Source organism: Penicillium oxalicum, chromosome IV (assembly GCF_001723175.1).
Source record: "Penicillium oxalicum strain HP7-1 chromosome IV, whole genome shotgun sequence".
NCBI lineage: Eukaryota > Fungi > Ascomycota > Eurotiomycetes > Eurotiales > Aspergillaceae > Penicillium > Penicillium oxalicum.
In genome coordinates this window covers 1,822,601-1,844,025 of record NC_064653.1, presented here as the reverse complement: position 1 = coordinate 1,844,025, position 21,425 = coordinate 1,822,601, and the positions used below count along the sequence as shown (strand labels likewise).

Here is a 21,425-nt window from a genome sequence, read left to right as displayed (position 1 = left end):
ATAAGAAGTGGGAGAGCAATTGATGAGGATGTGGGACCTCTTCTGGATGTTGTTCTTGTTGTAGATGATGGTGAGGGTCATGGAAGACTCTTGATCTTATACCCCGAGTGCAAAGGCCCATCCGTAGTAAGTGATGTCATGCAGTAGTCACTGAGATCATTTTAGTGGGGCGTGGGTCTGGACGAGTGTCTGCTCGTGTGCCTTTTGATGGATCCCACCCAAGTCCTCGCATTTCCTTCCCAGACAGCCTTTTTCTTTTGCATCAGCGGGCGTCTGAACCAAGGCACAAGCTCGTCGTGGTGACATCGTCAAGGACTGCCAACTGGGGCCCTTGGCGGGGAGTTCTGACATCGGCGCTCCACTTTTGGTGTCTGCGGCCAAGCTCTCGGGCAGTTGGCAGGGGCCGAACGATTGTAGCGGACGATCAGCCAATTACTTCATAAGTGGGTTGAAGCGATTGACCAGGATTGGGAGGTTGATTCTCACTTTTGATTATCATTTTACTTGATGTGGACATTCTCAATGGACGCGGAGATAGATTGAAAGACATCTAGGAAAGGGGAACTTGTACCTATGATCTTCTTCCTTTGTCATGTTGACCGCCGGTCACTATCGTCTCTTTGAGTGATGAGTCCCGAGGTGCTGCAGGATTGACGTTCCGGACTGCGCGACGATCCCGAGTTTCCTCGCGAAGAAGCCGCCTGGAATGGGCCGCGGAGAGTAGGCCCATTCTTGCAACATGCTCTTCATCTCGGGCAGGAATCACGCGAAATTGAGTCTTCTCCAGGTCACGGGGCAATGCGTGGATTGAGGTTATTTCAAAGCTCCAACCCTCTCAGGTCGCTCACCCGAGGCGATTCACGTCCGCCTGCGTGGTCCGTCATAAGGATCAGACATTCCTCACGTTGCTCCGAAGACCGGAGCTGGTCCTGCCGAAAGGAATCGGCCATCCTTTCTGATCATCACCATCGCGGCCCTCGCTGTATTCGATCTTGCACACCAAGACCGATTTCACCCTCCATCTTCCCTCCTCAATCGTCTGTCCATCAGGTAACCCGTGCGATGAGTTCTGCCTCCGAGTCGACGGGGGAGGTCCAACCCCGCTATCAACAGCTCTTTATCGAGCTCGAGAAGCGCTTCGCATCAACATCCCTCGGCAAGGACAAGTGGTACATACTCGCCCTCGCCACGATAGTCGCCAGTCCGGATCCCGAGCGTGCAGACCAACTGTATCTCCATCTCTGCGCGCAACCGAGCTACTCCGCCTCTTCCGACCGGCAAGCCCTCGTGCGTCGCCTGCGAGAAACCCTGGTCAAAGCCGTCTGCATTGTTGGAGTATGTAAACCCATCGAGGCCATCCTCGCCATCGCCAAGGTCGAACGCGACGAGGACAAGGACTACTCGTTCACCCGTGAGAACTGGCAGTGCAACCAGGCCAATCATGAGCGTGGAACAGCATGGATGCAGAAGCTCTACACGCGAAACACCAGCAGCACGGTGAATCTCTTCGCGGCCCACCAGGATTTCAAGTGGCTCTCGGAGGAGATCACGTACGGCCTGTTTCTTTCGGATCGCCAGGTACTGGATGACGTGGACACACAGCTGGTGGTGTTGCCAGGAATCATGAGCCAGAACCTGCCCACTGAGACTCATTGGCACATTCGAGGCACGCGCCGACTGGGAATTCCCAAGGAAGAAGTTCAGGTCATATGGGACTGTGTGCAGCTGGTAGCGCAGTTTTTTGATGTCAAGCTAAACAAAGTGCCCACTGTTGACCAGGTGGAGTCCGATGTGTAGACGAAGTCATCAGGAGGGGCCAGAGGGCTCACAGTGTTCCATTGAGACTGAAATCTTACGAGGCCCGTTTTCAGGACTAGTGAGATGGATGCATTACGCCATCAAATGGGTTGTGTGCCATTCACATGCACGGGTGGCTGGATTAGAGCACTAGATCCGAACGCACAACAGATTGACAATGGATGTCTTCTCGTATAGCCATGATTTACGGTATGCCTACTCATCTGGAATCAATTGAGCCCGACCCACTGGAGGATCCATTCCAGCCTATATATACCTCAGGTACATGACTTATGTTGTGAGGCATGTGTTGCATGATTGATCTTGTCCACCTCCCTAGACAACTCCATCGGCAGAAGTTCAAATCAGCTAGATACCTCATTCAATTCACCCCTTGCCATATGGCCACCACAATTGATCGATGCGTCATCAGCAGTATATCTACCATATCAACCAATTGACTACTGCAGCCAACCTTCATACCTACCTCATGCGATCGAAATCGAATACACGCAAAGGCTACCTTGAAGTCAGTCTGAACCTAACCTGACCGGGCGCTCCCATCACCTCTTGAGGAAGTTGAATATGAACGTTGCTGGGGTTTGTCTACTGCCATGTCCGCTGAAGTCCGGAGAGCCTGGGAGAACTACGTAGGTATTAACCCATGTGCAACAAATATTTATGTTCATGGACTTGACAGCCACGACTAGGTAGATAGCCGTATTCATTGCACATACGGACATCTTATGTAGAAATTGGGTCTTTCTAAAAACTACTAGGTAGTAGGCCCGTTGATTTTCATGGCTTTTACCCTGGGCCAATCGATCGGGACCACCTGTATATATGGGTACATGTAGGTGAATCTCCACTGTGCCTCAAAGACAGTCAGCTCGGCATCATGTTGATCTCCTCGAGATGATGGGATAGGCTCAATTTGCTCAGGGCTGGAGGTACGTTTTGTGGTGCGACATGTTGGTGCATAATGGATTGCCTTGAAGTGCTGACATATGTGTGTACCTAGAGTGGGCTGTTGACCTCATTTTGGAGCTACCTAGTAGGTACATAGATCAGCTGCTGTTATCATGGGGCAAACCTAAGTTCTGTCAGCTTTTCTGAACGCACCATCTAGAACATTGTTCTTATGTCTCTCCCTCTGTCATAATGACCTCGAGTAGTACTACCATCTCGATGAGTTTCATTGAATTCCAGACCCCAAATGTCGACTCAATTCTGCACTGACGTATTGTGATAATTGTCTGCCGCAGACAGCTCGAGGACTCCGATAACAACCGATAAGAAAAAAAAATGTTCGCAGGCCGCGGGCGCGGGGCGGCCTTTCATACAAAGTTAAGAGAACGTTAGCTCCTCCTGTACACCCGATCACCTCTCTCCCCATACAACGAATCACCACACCGACGGCAGCACACGGCACAAGATGGGCAAGCGCAAGCAAGATCTCGGCGACGTGCCTATGGGTGGCACTGGCGCTAACGACTCGGACTCAGACGATGTAAGTCCGACCGCTCTCCTTGGGCATCTGCTCTTCGATGCTTGCTATTCTCAGCTCGACATGGATGGCTCACAAATCCATTAGGATGTTGACATGGTCAACGTAGAATTTGAATGGTTTGATCCGCAACCTGCTGTCGATTTCCATGGTCTTAAGAATCTGTTGCGTCAATTGTTCGACAATGATGCCCAGTTGTTCGACCTGTCCGCGCTGGCAGACTTGATTTTGTCACAACCGACGCTGGGCTCGACGGTGAAGGTGGATGGAAACGAGTCAGATCCGTACGCATTCTTGTCCGTGGTGAACTTGCAGGAGCACAAGGTATGAGACTGGATCATTCATCATCAATCGGGAGGGGGGTTGTTTGAAACGGTGAGCTAATGCGCCCATCTCCTCGCTCTCAATAGGACAAGCCAGTCATCCAATCCCTGATCAACTACTTCAAAGAGAAATCTGCCACAAGCCCTGCTCTCGCCCCTCTTCAAAATCTCCTTTCACAAACCCCTGTCCCGCCAATCGGCCTCATCCTGACCGAGCGCATGATCAACATGCCGACCGAGGTGATTCCGCCCATGTACAACATGCTGATGGAAGAGATTGCGTGGGCCATCGAGGACAAGGAACCATACAACTTCTCTCACTACCTGATCATCTCAAAGAACTACGTGGAAATCGAGTCGAAGCTTGATTTGGAAGAGTCCCGACCTCAAAAGAAGAAGAAGAAGGCCGGTGAATCTGCACAGCGCTTCTTCTTCCATCCTGAAGATGAAATCCTGGAGCGCAACGCTATCTGCGCTGGCGGTGTCGAATATACGCACAAGAAAGACGAGGGCCACTCGGATTCCAAGCGTGCGTTCCAGGATTTGGGAATTCAGACAAATGGTAGCTTGATCTTGATCGATGGTGCCAAGTTCGAGACTACGGTGAAGGCTCTCATCGAGTACGTGAAGCCACCCGGCATGTAAAAGGACCGGGTGCACTAAATAGCTGTCCTGATTCGTTGCTCGATTCGCCAAATACTCGTTACTACATTGGTTGCGATGTTATTCTCTTACGGGGATGGGGGTTTTGATCTGCCAACATCAATTCGTGGGGGAAGAAGCTAGTAATCATTCCAACTCAGTTACTCCCATTGCGTTCCCTTCAGACGTTGCATCAGGTACTCCACCTCGACCACCTTTGTCAGAGGGATCACGCATTCCTGAAAAGAGATGAAAGTGATTAGCATACTATACCCGCATTGTAGAGGATTGGTTTTTCTTTCTTTCTTTTCTGCTTGACACTCACCTTGTACATCGCGACAACAGCATCGATGTTGATCTTAGGACCCTGCTCACCCGGGAACGCAGGGTCGGTGCCGTACGTCTTGGCCTTGAGACCGAGGCGCTCCAGAACCTTTGCCTCCACTGCGGCGTTGGTGATGGCAGCATCGATGCCTTCCCGGTCACCAGCACGAATCAGGCGCACAAACAGCTCGGGATCCTTCTGGAACTTGGACTCGGCCACAAACTTGCCAAAGTGAATGCGTCGCGACAAGGCCTGCAGGCATGCCACATCGCACGTCGCAGCCGAACCGTAGTTCTCTTGCGTCTCGCCGCGATCCTCTCGGTCCTGTCGGCAAATGGCGGGCAAGATTTCCTCAATGTAGCGCTTCTTGATGATGTCGTTGACGTTCACGTCATTGTCGTGCAGAATCTGCGGGTAGGACAGCGGCTGCAGGACCGGCTCCTCGAGAGCATCTGGGAAGAAAGGGTACTCGTCGGGAGATTGGTAGCGACGGACGCGCGATTGGAGACGTTCCTGTTCGCGCAGCAGATAGTCCATGAGACTCAGCTCGCTGTTGGGGATTTTGACGCCGCCAGGAACATAGATCGTCTTGCTAAGCTGGAACTGAACCCGCTCAATGAAGTGAAAGGTGATTGTGTCTTCGAGACGACTGTCGCATTGTGACCCGTTAGCAGGTGTCAATCTGGGTATTCACTTTTCTCTATGAGGTCATGGAAGCTCTTGGTAGTGCTTACTGCTCACTCATCGCCGCGGGGCACGGAACTGCGGAAGATGACCAGCAGATGGATGAAGAGGGCGACTCAGGGTCAACCGGGCAGGGCTGACGACCATACTTACATCAATTGGAAACGAATGTTTGCAAGGTCCAACGCCTTGGAGGCATCGGACAGATCAATTGCGGCATCCATGGCTCTGAGGTTGTTGAGTGTAGGAAGTTGAAATGTTGCTGACGGGGCTTGCGAAGTCGGAGTTGAGCTGATTGTCCGGATGGAGCAGCTATGTATAGCTCTGACCGATCGCTTTGGTGCCACCGTGGGGGCGTAAATTCATGGCTGAAGTCCATCTCTTCCTTCATTGGAATTGTGGCGAGCTGTCCACGGCTTATTTATGTACCCGCTGAGCTTGCAGAAGACGCGTCACACTCGATCAGGTCAATAGAAAAGTCGGCTGCATTTCGACGTGCTTTGCGCCGCAATCGGGAGCAATACTCATGCGGTACCAAGCTCAGCCAGCAGACCGATCAGCATTCTTAGTACCCGTTAGGTAGAAGAACTGGACAACGCCTGACGGCTTATTGGAAACTGGCCAGTCTTAAATGAAATGCAGAGAGGCCAATCAAATTAATCCAGTCCGGTTGACAGATTCCGAGGCAAAGGTGTGAGAAATTAAAAAAAAATACTGGCTAAAAAGGGAGGTTAAGTCTAGGGTGTAGCCGGGGCACGCGGTAAATCATCGCGTGGACACATGACGATTGTCTCTTTCGCCGCCTGCCGCCGCTAACCACACATCTCTTCAACCGCGCATGGTGATCGCTTGATTGTCCCCCGCAAGTCATTCTCCGGGCATGGAGACTCACCGTCGCGACGACTCGCCCTCCGGTCTCTCGGACATTGTCGAGGGTGAAGGTCTGCTGGGTACTGGTATTACGGTAGGTGATGCTCTTTTTTTTCCCCGACCGGTTCCCTGTTTGACGGCGCTTCCCCGACGTTCAACCTCGCGCTCTTCTTTGCTCCACACGGCCAGCGTCGATTGGATTGCTGATTTGGATCTTTGATGACAGACTCGACACATCGAGGCCTTTGGGCGCAAAGTCACCTCTACGGCGGGACACCTGATCGGACCGGGCGATCAGTCTCATGGCTCTCATTATCACAATGCCATGTCTGATATTCATCGCGAATTGCGCCGGCCCACGGCGCAGCGAAAGGTCTTCTCGTTGACTCAAACGACTCCGACGGACCTGATGCGATCGAAATTGTCCACGTCCGAGATCCAGTCGCGGGCGCTGTCCTCCCTACCCGATGACCTGCTGGCCAACATTCCGGAAGACACCAGCTCATACTCCCTGTTTCAGGGCTTTCAGGCGAGTGTCCCCGAAGAAGAGCCGAGTACAAAGAAGCATAGGAGGCGAAGCTCCAAGGCTCAAAAGGCGCTCAAGGACAATGAAAAGGCCGGGATGTTAAAAGCAGGACCAACGGCGTTGAAAGAGGAACGAAAAGCGCTGGCCCGCCGATTGGACCTCATGGGCATTCGAAAGAATATGTGCAGCGCTGAGATTCATGAGATCGACAATAAGATTGCCAATTTGCACAAAATGCGGCAGATCGTGCTTGATCGTCTAGCTGGGCTAGAGATGGACGAAGCCGCGATGGAAGTGGAAAGTACGTTGAGAAAAGCATCGCAGGAGACGTCGCTCGCATGAAGAACCAGTCACTCCTTGCTGGTGGCTGATTACGCTAACACAACTTTGCCAGTCACGGAACTCGATAACAAACTAGAGGACCTCCAAGAAGAGGAGACCCCGGAGGTATCCTCACCGGTGGATACGCCCAAATCCTCCGAGGCCACCGGCGACACCGCTACTCCCACGGTTGACCCTGCTATGGATGCGTCTTTCATGTCGGAGTCGATCTACGAGAAGCTTCCAACATCCTCGCCTCGAAGCCTACGACATCGATCGATCCGAAAGCGATCCATGCCAATCCTTCATGAACATTTTGCTCCTGGGTCTTTGATCAAGGAGATCGAGGCGCATACCGACATGGTCACCGCGATTGATTTCGATTATCCCTTTGGGACAATGGTCAGCGCCGCATTGGATGACACGGTCCGGGTCTGGGACATGAATGTTGGTCGCTGCTCAGGACTGTTGGAGGGGCACCATGCTTCAGTTCGAGCCTTGCAGGTGGAAGACAACATCGTGGCGACAGGTTCAATGGACGCCTCGGTGAGACTATGGGATCTGAGCCGCGCTAGGCCTGTCAGCCGGGATAACCGATTGAATAAGCACGAACGGGAGGGAATAGATGACGACGAAGTGTCAACCCGCCCCATCCCACCGTCCTCAAACCTGGAGGATTGCCACGTTTTCTCGCTCGAAGCGCATGTTGACGAAGTAACTGCCTTGCATTTCAAAGGTGACACCCTCATCTCGGGATCTGCAGACAAGACTTTGCGCCAGTGGGATCTGGTCAAGGGTCGCTGTGTTCAGACTCTGGACATTCTGTGGGCTGCAACTCAATCTTCCGCCTCCACTGGTGGGGATAGTCATTGGCGGCCCTCCGGCCGTCTTCCAGACGCATCGGCCGACTTTGTCGGGGCGGTGCAGTGCTTCGATGCGGCCTTGGCCTGCGGTACTGCGGACGGCATGGTTCGTCTATGGGATCTTCGTAGTGGTCAGGTTCATCGAAGCCTGGTCGGACATACAGGGCCCGTGACCTGTCTTCAGTTTGATGATGTCCATCTGGTGACAGGTAGTTTGGATCGTAGCATTCGAGTAAGTTTTCTCTTTGGTTATTTCTCCGTTTTGATGCTCTTTCTTCCGTCCTTGGACATTTGTAAGCTGCGCATGCTGACTCTGAGGTTAGATTTGGGATCTCCGAACTGGATCCATCTACGATGCCTACGCCTATGACAAGCCAGTCACCAGCATGATGTTTGACTCCAAACGAATCGTTGCGGCCGCAGGCGATAATGTGGTCAAGGTTTATGACAAAGCCGATGGCCACCATTGGGACTGTGGCGCCGGGGTTGGTCTCGACGAAGAAGGTCCACACCCTGCCACTGTCGAGCGCGTCCGCCTCAAGGATGGATACCTTGTCGAGGGCCGCAAGGATGGTACTATAGGCGCTTGGACATGTTGAGGCGGCGCAATGGCAAATGTGGACCTGTGATCTTTGCCCTCCCTATAGCTTGATACCTGCCCACTTGGTAGTTTGCCTAACGGTTTTCTCCCTATATACCCGTTGTATATTATTTTCATCATCGCATCTAGACAACCGAGATTCTATCAGCCAGCACGCTGTAAGAGACAACGCTCCGATATCGATAGTTGTATGAAACCGGTTACGGAACAATCAGGCTCAAAAAAAACCAAATGAACAATGCTGTAGAGCTTTGCTGCTCGCTTTTCCAGCCAATTCACCCTGCTCAAAATCAAGTTTGACACCCACTGACGGATTCTTTGATGGTCATCAGAGCGTCGAGGCTGGAGGTCGGGATGTCAGTGGTCCGCCGCGCCTAACCCAGGCCACTTTGGCCCCTGGAAGTCACAAAGAAACGGATGTAAATTTAGCACACATGACCAAGAAGGAAATTCAAAACATGGACAGAAGTGAAAAAACCGTCAGCCCAGAAGATGGACTGTCTTCTGGTCAAAGAAACAAAGAAAAAGACATCGAGCCGACAGGCTTGGTGCATTCTGCCCCTCGAGTCTACTTAGATTCCTTCTTCTTGGACTCGAGCCCGGTCGCCACTCCACACCCACTTTCTTCTTTTCCACACGAGCTCACCTCGCCTTTTGCGCCTCCTTCATTAAACGGATTCATTGCACTCCAAGGAGGGCTGGCAGCGTACCTAGCTTGAATGGATGACTGATTTCACATTTGTATGCTCGTACTTCTTGGTCGGCGAAAGCAATTCCCGCCACCACGTTCCGTCGCGTCTCTGCGCGTCGTACCCGCCGCAGATCTGGGGCCGCGGTTTGTGAGGATCTACCACTTGAACAAAACAAACAACGCCGGCTGCATGCCGAGCTGGATTCGGACATCTCTCATCTATACATCGGTAAGTACCGCGCAAGTTGTTTCTGTCAGCAAGAGCGAAGTTCGGGTCTCGATTGCCCGGAGACGTGCACTTGGAAAAACCGGGGGCTCGAAACCCTGCGTCTACATCTGCGCATGGAATGGAACCAGTGCGCACAAATTCCGTTGGGCGGCAGATCACTCAACCTCGAGCGCACAAATGCTTTTGCAATGGTGAATCGAACAGCACCTTGTCTCGTCTGCCTGGATGTCTGGGAAGTGGTCGATCAGGTCGTCCTGGTGACGAGTGACAACCAAAGGTTGTCCAGGTCGACATGGCGAGTTTCATATTCCCCGGCCAGCATTCGCTTCAAGTGCCGCTCTGGAGTTGGTGTCCAAGTTGGCTTTTCCGCCAGAATCTCAATCAAAGACCCTCTTTGATTTGACTCAATGGTCTAAATCGCCCGGTCCATCCATGACTTGAGGACCAAGGAGGCTTGATCTCCCGAATCGGTCGAGCGCTCCGTTGTTACCGTTCGACTGCACTTGTACTTCCCTGCTTGGTGGCAGTTAGGTCGTGAGGTGTGAGTATCCAGGGACTGACATGTCTCTCGCAGGATGAACCCGACACGATCACCTCCTCCTCCAGGGGTCTACGCTAGTGATCCAGAGGACGAGAATAGCCTCGAGAAATTGCTGGATCTCGTGCCAGGGCCTGCTTTACCAGCGATCCCTGTTGCTAACTCGGTCAATTACGGCGCTTCGGCTGGGACAGGCCTTCCTCGACAGATGGCCCTGGAGCCCATCTTGGAACCAGACTACGTGGCCAGAAAGATCGACGCCGGACTCGACATGGCGGAGAGACGCCCTTGGAGTCCGCCCTCCAGGCGGATTTCCAATGGGAACCTGGACTCGTTGGGGACCAGGTTGCGAAGAACTGCAGCCAGAAACCCCGCTCCTGCTCCAAGGAGGAGTAAGCGTCAACCAACGCCAGATCAGACGCAGCTCATGCGTTCCCTCCGAGATGCAACGAACTCACCAAATGGATCTGATATCACGCCTTCACCCCCTGTCGCGCAGACCGTCTCCACCGACTCTAGTCCTCCAGCTGATCCCCCTTATCCGCGTCGACTTTCTGAATTATCGGACGAAACGTTGTATCCCTCATCGCTGAAGCAACGCGGAGTCCATGTAGAGAATATTATTGTGCGAAGCACACCCGACCGACAAAGCTCAGTCGACAATGCCTCCGAAGTGTCGTGGAACCTGGAGCGTGACATTCATGAGGATGATCTACAACGGACAAGGCCTGGTAAATATCGCGAAGAGCCCCATGGCCGCGATATCACGAAACCGCCTCGTCGGCCGTCGGGCCTTTCGATGATTCAAGACACGATATTAGAACAGGATGAAGAGGCAGCGGAAGGGGACGATGAGCTCGCTTTTGAGCCTGAGGAGGCCGTTGACGAGCTTCCCTCGCCAGAGTCCCCGCAGGAATGGGAAGCGCCGGCCCGGACTGTCTTCTCGCGAGAATTTCGCTCAAGGACTTCTTCGCAGTCATCGACTGATGACGGACAGCGTCGGGACAGCGTGGCTCAGCAGGTCTGGTCTGCAGTGTCATCCCAACAGTCCGGCGGCGCTTCAAGCAGGATGTGGATACCGAAGCTACGGATCAGATGGTCCCGAGTCCTGCTCATGTTCTTGATTCCTATGGGACTTCTGAGCTGCTTTTACTGGCAGATCCAGCTACTTCGCATCTTTCCAAGTGAAACCCTGGAGAGAATTCGCTGGTGCCTACCGTTTGGGCCATCTCCGTTTGATTTTCCATCAAATTTCACCGACTCTGCTGCATTTCATGGGTTACAGAGTCAAGTGGTGAATGTCAACTCCAGAGTTTCCTCTCTGTCGCGTGAGATTGACTCGATCCGGTCTGAACTGGCTCAATCGCCCCATCCCCCCGTCGGATCCCCCAGCCCGCCTCCAAAGTCCGCACCGAAGGTGAATTTTCTATCACCGGGCATGGGTGCAATTACCCACCCCGACCCGCGGAAGACATCGCCGACCGCTGGGAAGAAGCTCACGGTCATGCAAAAGACCGTCCCCAAATTCCTTCGCTCGATGGCTGGCGTTCATGGTCCACCGCCCCCCATCGCTGCTCTTCTGCCTTGGAGTGATTACGGCGACTGCTGGTGTGCTTCCCTCCGGAATGGTGTAGCCCAATTGACTGTTGAATTACAGTATCCGATTGTTCCTGAGGAGTTGGTGGTTGAGAATATCCCATTCAGTGCCACCATCAATCCGTTTACTGCTCCCAAGGATATTGAAGTGTGGGCAGAGTATGGAGTGTTTCCCCTCTCGAATTCGAGCGTCGCAAATGGGACAAAGACATCGCCTCGGTGGTCTCTACCCAGACTGTGGACGGCTCAAACGCCAAACGTGACTGATAGCGCGCACGAAAGCATCTCGAGAGCAGCCGTGACCGAGGAAACCCTTCCTCTCGTGGTGATGAACACTCTTCGTATAGCCAACCAAGGTGTGGCAGAAAGCGAGTACTCGAATGATCCCGAGTTGGGCCCTTCCTTTTATCGCATTGGCAAGATGAGGTACGATATTTATGCCGTAGACCATGTGCAGTTCTTCCCAATCGAGAGCGTCATTGAGATCCCTCATCTTCGTGTGGATCATGTGACGTTCCGAATCAAGTCGAATTGGGGTGCCAACCAAACATGCATCTATCGGCTGAAGCTCCATGGTCATCTCTGATCGCTTGTGATGGGAGAGATAGATACTGTACAGTTAAATCAAGGTGATCTCTCGGCACAATGAGGCTCAAAATCCCTTCCACCAGTTGTTCCTCGGGTGGAGCCTTTTCCATCCTCCTGGACCCGTCGCTTGCTTAGAATACTGGTGGCCTGCTTGTTGGATCGAAAGACTTCTGTTGGAATCTATTATTTTTCCTTTTTTTTGTTTACCCATCCAATATCTTTCCTTTCCTTTTTTTTTCTTCAGGACATCCCCCTTTCTCTCCCCCTTCTTCTGTGACTTCCCTTTCTATTCCTTGTGCAGTAGCCTGGCGATGATATGCTCCTTGAGTTTAGCGTGTGGTAGGGTCACGAGGATGGCGTTTGCGGGATTGGCCCCTTTGCAAATCAAAATACAGTTGCATCTGCCGTTGTTCGTGAACCAACACAACATGTCGGGGCGTTAGTTGGGGGCCGGTTACTGTTGGTCCCAAACCCAATATAGACAGTCAATCCGGCACCATTGGAACCAACTTGGCTCGAAGCGAACCCTCGCCAGTCAGGGAGTGGCGTCTACCTACATCAGAACGCCAGCAAACAAACGGGATCATGTAGCCGCGCGCACAGCCTTGGTCCCGCTGGATGTGATAGGATAGCCTCATGGATGTTCTGCGGTACTGTACGGCGGCAATGCGTCCCCTGTTCATATAAGAGTGTGCAACTGCTGGATGGGATAGCAAGGCCGTTGATCACGACCACCGTTTCCAGTTCATTTGCCTCCAAGATGATCACAATGCGAGACTCCCCCAATATGGCCGAAGACAGGAAACGGTACAAACTCAATCAGAGCAATCTCCACATCAGTAACCGCTACTTTGGAGGCAGGTTCCGTTGGTCTACAACTCCCCACAATGCGCCCCAGACCATGGAGGAGGCACAAGCCCTGATTGACGAGCTGTATCTGTCGGGCAATCCCTTCTTCTCCAAGGAGATGATCCGACTGGCCTTTGAGCAATGTCAGCGAAAGCCCGTTCGGGGAGAGACCCTGTATATCCATGACATTACCGGGGCCGTGGTCGAATTTGAATGCCAAACCGGTGAAGTCAAGATGGAAAGGGACCAAAACGGGGTAGAAACCACCTACCTCCTGTACGATCCTCTCACAATGCCGGGTTTTGGACGGAGTGGACTGAAGCTGACCCATTCATTTTCAGACTTGATCCCGTGCTATCATACGAATCTCGCGCCCACCTCAAGCATCATCTTTGGTGGGCGGGCATCAGAAAGGACCGATCACCATTCTGCAGCTTGACTCTGCTGCATCCGTCCTTCAAGTTCAGAACTGATACCACAGAGCCTGTGGACCCCAACCCTACCCGTCCTCGTGACAAAGTCGCCCAGGAGTTTCTTGATCACAGCCGCAAGTGGCACGAAACCGACGTGGCCCAACAGCTTGTCTGCCTGCTCAGGTCTCACGCGTCGACTCACGACATTACCAAGATCATCGGCCTCGCGCTTGGCGCCATCTCCTACGGCGCTGATGACCGTTCGGATTCTTATATTCAGCACGCTCTACTGCTGACCCTCCGCAATTGGCTATCGGGGCAAGGTGATCCGGCCCATCTTGCCTGCTACGCCCAGGACCCTGGATATCGATCCGTTGATCGACAGGTCCTGAAAGAGCACGGCATCGACGTGATCGACGATCCCCAGGCGTGGTTAGAGATCGACAATCAGTCCATTGTGTTTTCGGTGGCCCCCAACGTCCCTGTGAAGGAGATTGTGGCGGACATTGCGCGGCCAGCCATTGTGATCTGGGAACGAGTGGGCTATGAGGATGCCGATCAGGAAGGGAAGATGTCGCGGTAAGTATAGTGCCTTTTGTCACGGACGAGGGTCGTGTGTCACCGTTGCTTGTTTCATTCCTCGCGGAACTCGGCGCTTGCGTGTCGAGTATCGGGTTCCGCCTTTGTTGCCTTCTTCCCTTATCTGTCATGTCTCCCAATTGGCACAAGTTTCTTACGCTCGGCCTAGGACTGACCCAAGTTCCCCCCGGGTTCGAGCCATGCTGGAGCAGTACGAGGTCTTTGACTTTGGTGCCGAGGACGATCCGACCTTTTGCAATACCGTGATGTACATTCGTCGTTGTCGGGGCTAGCCATTGATTGATGTCAGGTCGACCTCTTCATACTTGGGAGGTGCGGTGAGTCTTTTATTATTATTATTATTTTCGACCTTACTCTCCCCCATGTCTTGTTCAGTGGGCGACAGAGCCTCCTTCCAGATGTGTGGCCCTGGGAGATCGGGCCGGTATTCCAGCAGATATACCATCGTAGTATCGTTGATTGCCTCTTCTCAGAGAGCTGCATTTATCTCCTGGCCCTTATTTTTAGTTCGCATTGGGATTCGGCGCAATGGCCATGAACGACGAACGGAGACGCGGCTGGGATGCCTCATGCGTATTCTTGCGGCAGTCGTGAGAGCACCGGAGGGGGCCCCTTCATGGACATACGGAGACTCGGAGCACAGGATTTGTTCCTCACGATGTGGTTTTGTTTCTGCTTTCGATTGCTGGACACTTTGACCGGCTTGGAAATTAAGTGACCCCCCTCCCCCATTTTGGGCTTATTCTGTCCTCGCTATTTTTTTATTTTTATTTTTTTGGTTTTCTCTCCCCTCTCCCCTCTCTCCCTCTTCTACCTCAGAGTTTAACTCTTCTCTTTTTCACTTTTTACATACATGTTTCTCACACGCTCTCTCTTTGTCTTCTTTTTTTGTGTGAGCTCTCATCAGTGTAGTCCAGTCCCGTAGCCAACGGATTCCCCCCGCCTCGACCACGCCCTGAACGGTTCCCTCCCCACACCGCCGAAAAAGGAAACCATAAAAACGAAAAAGGGAAAAAAAGAAAAAAAAAAGGAAAACGAAAAGAGACAAAAAAAAGGATGACGAAGGCGGAAGACACTCGGCCTCACCTCGCGGGGCCATTGAATTCCATCGGTCACGCGCCTTTCGTGCAGCCATCCTCGTACCTTCGCCCTCCAATGTCCTCCCAATCTGAGAGACCAATTGATGTTGAAGAGCGACAAGGCCTGGTAAGTTGTGAGAATGTCAAAAAACCTCTTCTCCGTCTTTGCTTTTCCCACTAGGCTGGCAATTCCGTCCCACCTCTCCCCTCTGGACCCCCTCCTCTCCTCTCGAGGAGCTGCCCCCGCACGTTCGACAACTTTTTCGTCGCGCGCAGCAGCCAAGCCTTTGCCTTCCTGTTTATATCCGGATAGACACTGTGTCTGGGGAGAGACGGAGCGCTTCTTACCCTCTGCTCGGCCTCAGTATGCCGATGGCTCTCTTCATGCCGCCCGCATGTCAACCCGAGGAGCAATTGCGGAGGAAAAGCATCAGAGCTTCGCGCCGTCCTCCACGTTGTGTTATCCTGGCCCTGGCCCGAGAGTCCTGTGATCGGTTGCATCTGCATCATGACTAACATGGCGTCACTCAGCGTGCCATTCGCAATTTCCTCAAAGTGCGCACCAGTTACGATGTCCTTCCCTTGAGTTTTCGCCTGATCATTTTCGATACCGGACTATCCGTCAAGGAGAGCTTGAATATCCTCATTCAAAATGGCAAGTCGATGCTTTCCCCCGCCATCGTTCCCCTTTCTCGATGGGGGTGCGACGATCTTCTCCGATCGTGGAATGTGTTGGAAGAGGGCAATAAGCTGACGGTCAAGCATTGTTGGATACCCACAGGCATCGTTTCCGCTCCACTGTGGGATTCCAAGGCGTCAAAGTTCGCTGGACTTTTAACCACCTCCGACTACATCAATGTCATTCAGTATTACTTTCAGAATCCGGCCGCACTCGACCAGATTGATCAGTTCCGGCTGGATAGTCTGCGAGGTGAGCACCGCCACCGCCCCCGGTCCTTGTTCCTACGAAGATGGGACTCTCTTTCCCGAAAGACTTGGGCTCTGATTCTTCTCCGTGGGAAATGAAATGTAGAGGTGGAAAAGGCTCTAGGTGTCGCCCCTCCGGAGACCATCTCAATTGATCCCGAGCGTCCTCTCTACGAAGCCTGCCGACGCATGTTGGAGTCGCGTGCACGCCGTATTCCCCTGGTCACCAACGACAGCCAGACCGATCGATCGCACGTCCTCAGCGTCATCACTCAGTACCGTATTCTCAAGTTTGTGGCCGTCAATGTCGGTGATACTCAGAAGCTTCGTCGCCCGTTGGGGGAATTGCTGCTCGGTACATACAACAATATTGCAACGGCATCGATGGACACCCCCGTCATCGATGTGATTCACATCCTTGTGGAGCGCAGCATCTCCAGTGTACCAATTTTGAACTCCGAGGGTACGTTCAAGTAACCTTTGATGGGTGATCTGCTCTCTACAAGATTTCTTCTGTCTGACTGCGAGAATGAAATCCCATACTAACACGGTGCCTAACTTTGCTAGGTGTGGTGTACAACGTTTTCGAGGCCGTTGATGTGATTGCTCTGATTCGTGGTGGCGTCTACGATGATCTCAGCTTGACTGTTGGAGAAGTGCTGAAGAAGCGTTCGCCGGTATGATAGTGCCCCTGCATGCTCCCAGCATTGCTGCTGCTGCTGCTGCTGCCACCACCACGCAACCTCACTAATCATTCTCTTAGGAATTCCCTGGCATCTACACATGTTCTTTAAATGATGGACTGGACACCATTTTTGACACCATCCGCAAGTCTCGGGTGCACCGTCTTGTGGTTGTGGATGAGCACTTCAAATTGAAAGGAGTCCTCACTTTGAGTGATATTCTCCACTACATTCTCCTCGAGGGAGAGACTGACGAAGTATGATGATGTGACGGAGTCTGGCTGACAATCTTCTTTGATTTTGTGCTGTTGTCCCCCCCCCCCCCCCCCTGCTTTGTGGTTCCCCACTCATATACACTGTCGTTTTTGGCTACTTGCATTGGCATGGCGTTCTTGTATCTTGTCTTCATCTCTTGGAACAATTCGTGGTGGTCATCTACCCTCATGGCCTACGGAATCTCTCACGGTGATGTTTGTTCATTTTGTTTGTGTGCAATCTTCAAGGTCGTCTTTGCATTCATCGGCTTGGAAAAGAATGAGCTGTCTCGAGTCAATGCACAGAATTTCCTCATGAAAGTTCTGGACAAAGGGACTAGTTATTTGGAGTACAATAGATAGTCTTCACAGACTGTGACAAAATTGCGTTCTCTGTTCCAATTTCGTGTCCTTCATCATTGAAAATCGACCTGCTTCTAGGCCATCGGGGTCTGATGGGGGTCGCACATGGCCTGCTGGGAGGCTGGATGTTTGCTCGCCTCATGTTTATCCCAAAGTGGCAGGAGCGACCCTCGATGGACCAACGTGGATGTGACGGCCAAGTGAACGCTGTGGACGTTCCTTTCCGCGGTCATCACTGTAAAAAGCTACCTGACTTCACGTGGCTTTTCTCTCATGTCCCCCTCAACTCCTTCCCTCACAATACTTCTTCAAAAAGTTGCTTCTCGATTTTGATAGAAGATTCTTTTCCCACGTGCTTCATCATGCCAACCCTCCGCAACCCTTTTCGATCCCACCAGCAAGACATCGACCCTCCCACCCAAGCTCGACTGACTCGAGCCCGCGTGCGTCGGTCCAAGTCTGCAGCTTTTGTTCTGGACGCATATCGTCCACGTGTCTCTGCCGAAAACCAGCCTTTGATGGCTGCGGAGAATGGGACTGGTGGTGATTCGTCCTTTCGTCCTCAATATCAAGTGGCCCCAGGCTTTCAACTTCCAGCCTGGGCAGGAATCCATGACCCTGAAAATACTGAACTCACTCACAAGGCCTTTTCCTCAAATGAGCCACTACCCCCTTTGCGTGGCTCTGGTCGCTTCAAGAGCTTCCTCAACCGACTTCGCACCGGCAAGCCCCGTGGCCGAAAACCTCTTGCAGGCACCTTTACCATGTCTGAGGCGCCCAACACCAAGCAAGGTTCCTCAATGGACCCGGGCCAGGAGATTCTTCTTCCAAAGAGGATCAGTTCTGCTGAGCTGAGGGCCTGGAATGAGGAACGTCGACAAGAAGCTTTGCAGAAGGCTTCCTTGGTCAATTTAGCAACAGACCCCTCCAAGACCCGCCAGCATCAATCTCATCATAACCCATCGACCGCACATGAGAAGCTGGTGGAGAATCGGCGACCGGATGTCATCTCCCCCCTCCCTGGACGATTCCGGGAATCGAAGCTCAGTCGAGCCCCTTCAGACCCATTCTCAGATGACAAGGCAGTGAGCCTGGATCATCCCGCCGAAGCCTCTTCCTTCCACTGTGCCGAACCGACCCTGGAGACGCCAACGTATGCGAGCCAAAATCCATACAAGAGTTTACCGTACCGCATCGTGGACAACCGGCAGGCAACCTACCCCCATGGTCCTTCTTCCCTTCACCGGCGCTCCATTCCAGCCTTCGACATCGTGCGTGTTCCTACGATGGACAGCCCTTCTGTAGGTGGGTCTTATTTGGGTCGGCTTCAGCCCGAATTGATGAGAGCGCAGTTGGAGATGATGGTCGACAGGCTGAAACTCCCATTGGCCATCCCGCCTTGGGCTTCCATCACCAGTGAGGGTACGTCTGTGTATAAAGATTCACCCATTCCTCGTTGAGAGCGCGAAAGCTGACGGATAACTTACATATGCAGAGACGAAGACGACTGTTGAAGGCAACATCAACTTCACTCAAGGGCACCGGCTCCTCAGACGTGTTCGACCGCGCCAGTCAGTCCTCAAACTTAGAGATCCAGAGGCCCCCGCCCCCGTTCCACGCCTACGACGAACCAGAACATTCGGATCCTTTGTTCGTCGATCCGAGCCCATGACATCCCTCCGGGGAATCTCGCTGGAAAGACTTGCTCTTCTTGGTGGACATAGCTATTTCAGTTTGGACCAGAAGTATGCTCCGGGTGCGATGAAATTGCCAGCCGCTATTGTCGCGCCACTTGCGTTCCTGCAAGAGCTGCGTAAGTGCTCTTTCCGTTTTGGTTTTTTCTCTCATCCTTCTCGAACAGCGAGGGTGAATACCTCAGTAAGGAGGTTTTCGTTTGATTCCCAAGATATGCTGACAGCTCAATTTCATGACAGCTCCCAGTCCCGAGCTTTCACAGCTTTTCGTTTATCCGGGAGATATGAAAAGAGCGATTCGTCTGTATGACTATTTTGCCAACCAGGTGTTGTCTGCTACCAAGGATGAGGCACTGATTGAATCGACTGTACGCGCAATTTCTGTGCCCCTGTGGGACCGCAGCGAGCAGTATCCCGTCCTGAGCGTCGCCTGGACTCTGAAGGCCCTGTTGGCTGGATTGCCTGGAGGTCTTCTGGGATCTCGCGCGCTTTATCAGCTGCTGAAGGAAATCAACTATCTTGAAGGCTTCGACGCGGCCGGATTTCCCCAAAAGATCCGTACTAGTCTCATTGCCTTTGCTCTGCCAGGGCTCACCAGTCCGATGCACCTGGCTTTGATATGTGCCATCTTTGGAATTTTTACCAAGGTGCTTCGTGAAGAAGTGGCTGCAGCCCAGGTCGCTAGATTTCCGCCCCGGAGAGTGGTCAGTGTGACCCGAGAATTTGAAATGGCCCGCGTCCTCGCACCGCTCCTGACTGGACCTGTGGAGGGTGCTGGGGCTGAGATGAGGCCGCTCGGGCAGATTCCTGACTACAACCTCGTGCAGCCCATGACCATGGTCGAAGTGGAGCGGGAGATGGAGCGTGAGCGCGTTGCGGGGATGCTGCTTGAGCTCTGGTCTGACATTAGCTCTGAGCTCTCATTTTTGAGTCACTGGGCTCCGAGTGTGCACTGAAGAGTGGTATGCCGTGGGCTTGTATGATAGGAATGTGCTATCTAGGAGGTGCCCCCGTGATGCATGATGGGAACCTCAATGTTCGGCCGGGGACTGGCGTGGGTTGCCGCGCGCTTGCTGGTGGTTTGCTGTCGAATCGTCGTCGGCCCTTTATCGTTGCCTGACTCGCAGGCCCGGTTGGCCTATGACTGCAGGCGAATTGGTCGTTTCTTTTGTTCAAGCGTTACCTTTTGAGTACTATCCCGCGCACGCAAGCTATTTTTTGAAAGAAAAAAAAATTCACCTCCATAGGGTACTTGTCATGTGTTGGACGACTTTGAAGAGCCCTCCGAGTAAGATCGTGACGGCATGGTAGCTACAATCTATCATGTTCCACCACTACGGTAGGCAAGTGGTTCTGGATTGATTGCCAGTCCAGCATGCCAATTGTACTCGAATGTATACACGACTGTGAGGAGTAGTCATGGAACCTGACTGTAAGTACTCGGTAGCGCTACTCATCCCTACTCCTTAAGCTACTGCTAGGGCATGCTCTCGTAGTACCTGGTAAGCTACTACCACGTTGGATGATTCCCAGGGGAGAGGCTGCTTCATCATGCGTACCAGATTGAGTCTGATCCCCTTTCTCTACCGTAGGTAATCGAAGGTGTTAATGGACCAGTTGCCGCTCGACCTTGACGTCATTGACAGGTCGGGTCAATCTCCGACTGGCACCAAGTGAGACCCGACTCGGTGGGCGGAACCTCTTGATTCCTCCTCCCATTGGCATTCCTGAGTATTCAAAGATCAGTGGTCCGGTCCGAACTGCTCGCTGCTCGCTGCTCAGTGCTCAGTGCTCAGTGCTTCTAGATACTCGAGAGCAAGTTCCCGTTCTAGCTCTGAATATCATTCTACTGGTTTGTAGCTATGCAGACTTGGAGTCGATTTTCTTTTTTTTTGCCAGTTTCCCTGTCTGGACACGACACGGATGGGATGAACAAGGACAAAAGTTGAAAATGATTGCTCCATTCATGCTACGAAGTACAAACAAGTCCGTACATGATGCCCCATGAAGCAGCCAGATCGATTGTTAGGAAAAAGATGCACTGAGGTTGGTATCGGGACACGAGCCGGACATAACTCGGTCGATGGACCTAGTGGTGTGTGGGCTTAATGGCCCCAACCTATGCCAGCAACCTTGGTACGGACCTCTGATGTAGTGACTCCCCCCCCCCCCCCCCCCCCCACTGAGCCAGTATAACGGTACATGGCTATCGGGTACCTGTGTGTCACTGGTGTCTTTTCTAGTGGTCCTGATACAGTTTGATCATCCTCGAGCGAGAGCTCAGAGCTAGGAGCCCGGAAGTCACTCGAGCCAGGATACCAGTGGTAGAAGGTGGTAAGGTGATGAGAGCGAAACTAGTACTGTAATCTGGACCAGTCGGTTTTTTTTGGGATCGTAGTGTGGTTGAGTTGGCGGTCCGGAGGTTTTCGAGTCTACCTTGAACAATTCCTACTACGTAGTTT

At 52.6% G+C, this 21,425-nt stretch overlaps 8 protein-coding genes across 8 annotated transcripts; 7 read left to right on the top strand and 1 right to left on the bottom strand.

Moving 5' to 3' along the window:
- Positions 1-1,062: 1,062 nt before the first annotated feature.
- On the top strand, positions 1,063-1,797 carry POX_d05414 (uncharacterized protein; the record flags this gene model as incomplete). Its single annotated transcript, XM_050114261.1, has 1 exon — positions 1,063-1,797. One exon carries the CDS (start codon positions 1,063-1,065, stop codon positions 1,795-1,797), a length of 735 nt encoding a protein of 244 aa, XP_049969212.1.
- Positions 1,798-3,232: 1,435 nt separating this feature from the next.
- POX_d05413 (Protein bcp1) lies at positions 3,233-4,272 on the top strand (the record flags this gene model as incomplete). Its single annotated transcript, XM_050114260.1, has 3 exons — positions 3,233-3,307; positions 3,392-3,628; positions 3,715-4,272. The coding sequence occupies 3 exons, from the start codon at positions 3,233-3,235 to the stop codon at positions 4,270-4,272; spliced, it is 870 nt and encodes a 289-aa protein (XP_049969211.1).
- A 158-nt stretch (positions 4,273-4,430) lies between these two features.
- POX_d05412 (Chorismate mutase) lies at positions 4,431-5,502 on the bottom strand (the record flags this gene model as incomplete). Its single annotated transcript, XM_050114259.1, has 3 exons — positions 4,431-4,508; positions 4,595-5,243; positions 5,432-5,502. 3 exons carry the CDS (start codon positions 5,500-5,502, stop codon positions 4,431-4,433), a joined length of 798 nt encoding a protein of 265 aa, XP_049969210.1.
- Positions 5,503-6,158: 656 nt separating this feature from the next.
- Positions 6,159-8,457, top strand: POX_d05411 (Mitochondrial division protein 1; the record flags this gene model as incomplete). Its single annotated transcript, XM_050114258.1, has 4 exons — positions 6,159-6,242; positions 6,375-6,975; positions 7,069-8,090; positions 8,182-8,457. The coding sequence occupies 4 exons, from the start codon at positions 6,159-6,161 to the stop codon at positions 8,455-8,457; spliced, it is 1,983 nt and encodes a 660-aa protein (XP_049969209.1).
- Positions 8,458-9,954: 1,497 nt separating this feature from the next.
- Positions 9,955-12,099, top strand: POX_d05410 (uncharacterized protein; the record flags this gene model as incomplete). Its single annotated transcript, XM_050114257.1, has 1 exon — positions 9,955-12,099. One exon carries the CDS (start codon positions 9,955-9,957, stop codon positions 12,097-12,099), a length of 2,145 nt encoding a protein of 714 aa, XP_049969208.1.
- Positions 12,100-12,870: 771 nt separating this feature from the next.
- POX_d05409 (uncharacterized protein) lies at positions 12,871-14,235 on the top strand (the record flags this gene model as incomplete). The annotated part of the gene is made up of 3 exons (XM_050114256.1): positions 12,871-13,226; positions 13,292-13,942; positions 14,112-14,235. The coding sequence occupies 3 exons, from the start codon at positions 12,871-12,873 to the stop codon at positions 14,233-14,235; spliced, it is 1,131 nt and encodes a 376-aa protein (XP_049969207.1).
- Positions 14,236-15,019: 784 nt separating this feature from the next.
- On the top strand, positions 15,020-16,915 carry POX_d05408 (5'-AMP-activated protein kinase subunit gamma; the record flags this gene model as incomplete). The annotated part of the gene is made up of 5 exons (XM_050114255.1): positions 15,020-15,169; positions 15,574-15,973; positions 16,076-16,432; positions 16,537-16,646; positions 16,733-16,915. The coding sequence occupies 5 exons, from the start codon at positions 15,020-15,022 to the stop codon at positions 16,913-16,915; spliced, it is 1,200 nt and encodes a 399-aa protein (XP_049969206.1).
- Positions 16,916-17,631: 716 nt separating this feature from the next.
- POX_d05407 (uncharacterized protein) lies at positions 17,632-19,919 on the top strand (the record flags this gene model as incomplete). Its single annotated transcript, XM_050114254.1, has 3 exons — positions 17,632-18,691; positions 18,765-19,082; positions 19,204-19,919. The coding sequence occupies 3 exons, from the start codon at positions 17,632-17,634 to the stop codon at positions 19,917-19,919; spliced, it is 2,094 nt and encodes a 697-aa protein (XP_049969205.1).
- Positions 19,920-21,425: the final 1,506 nt, after the last annotated feature.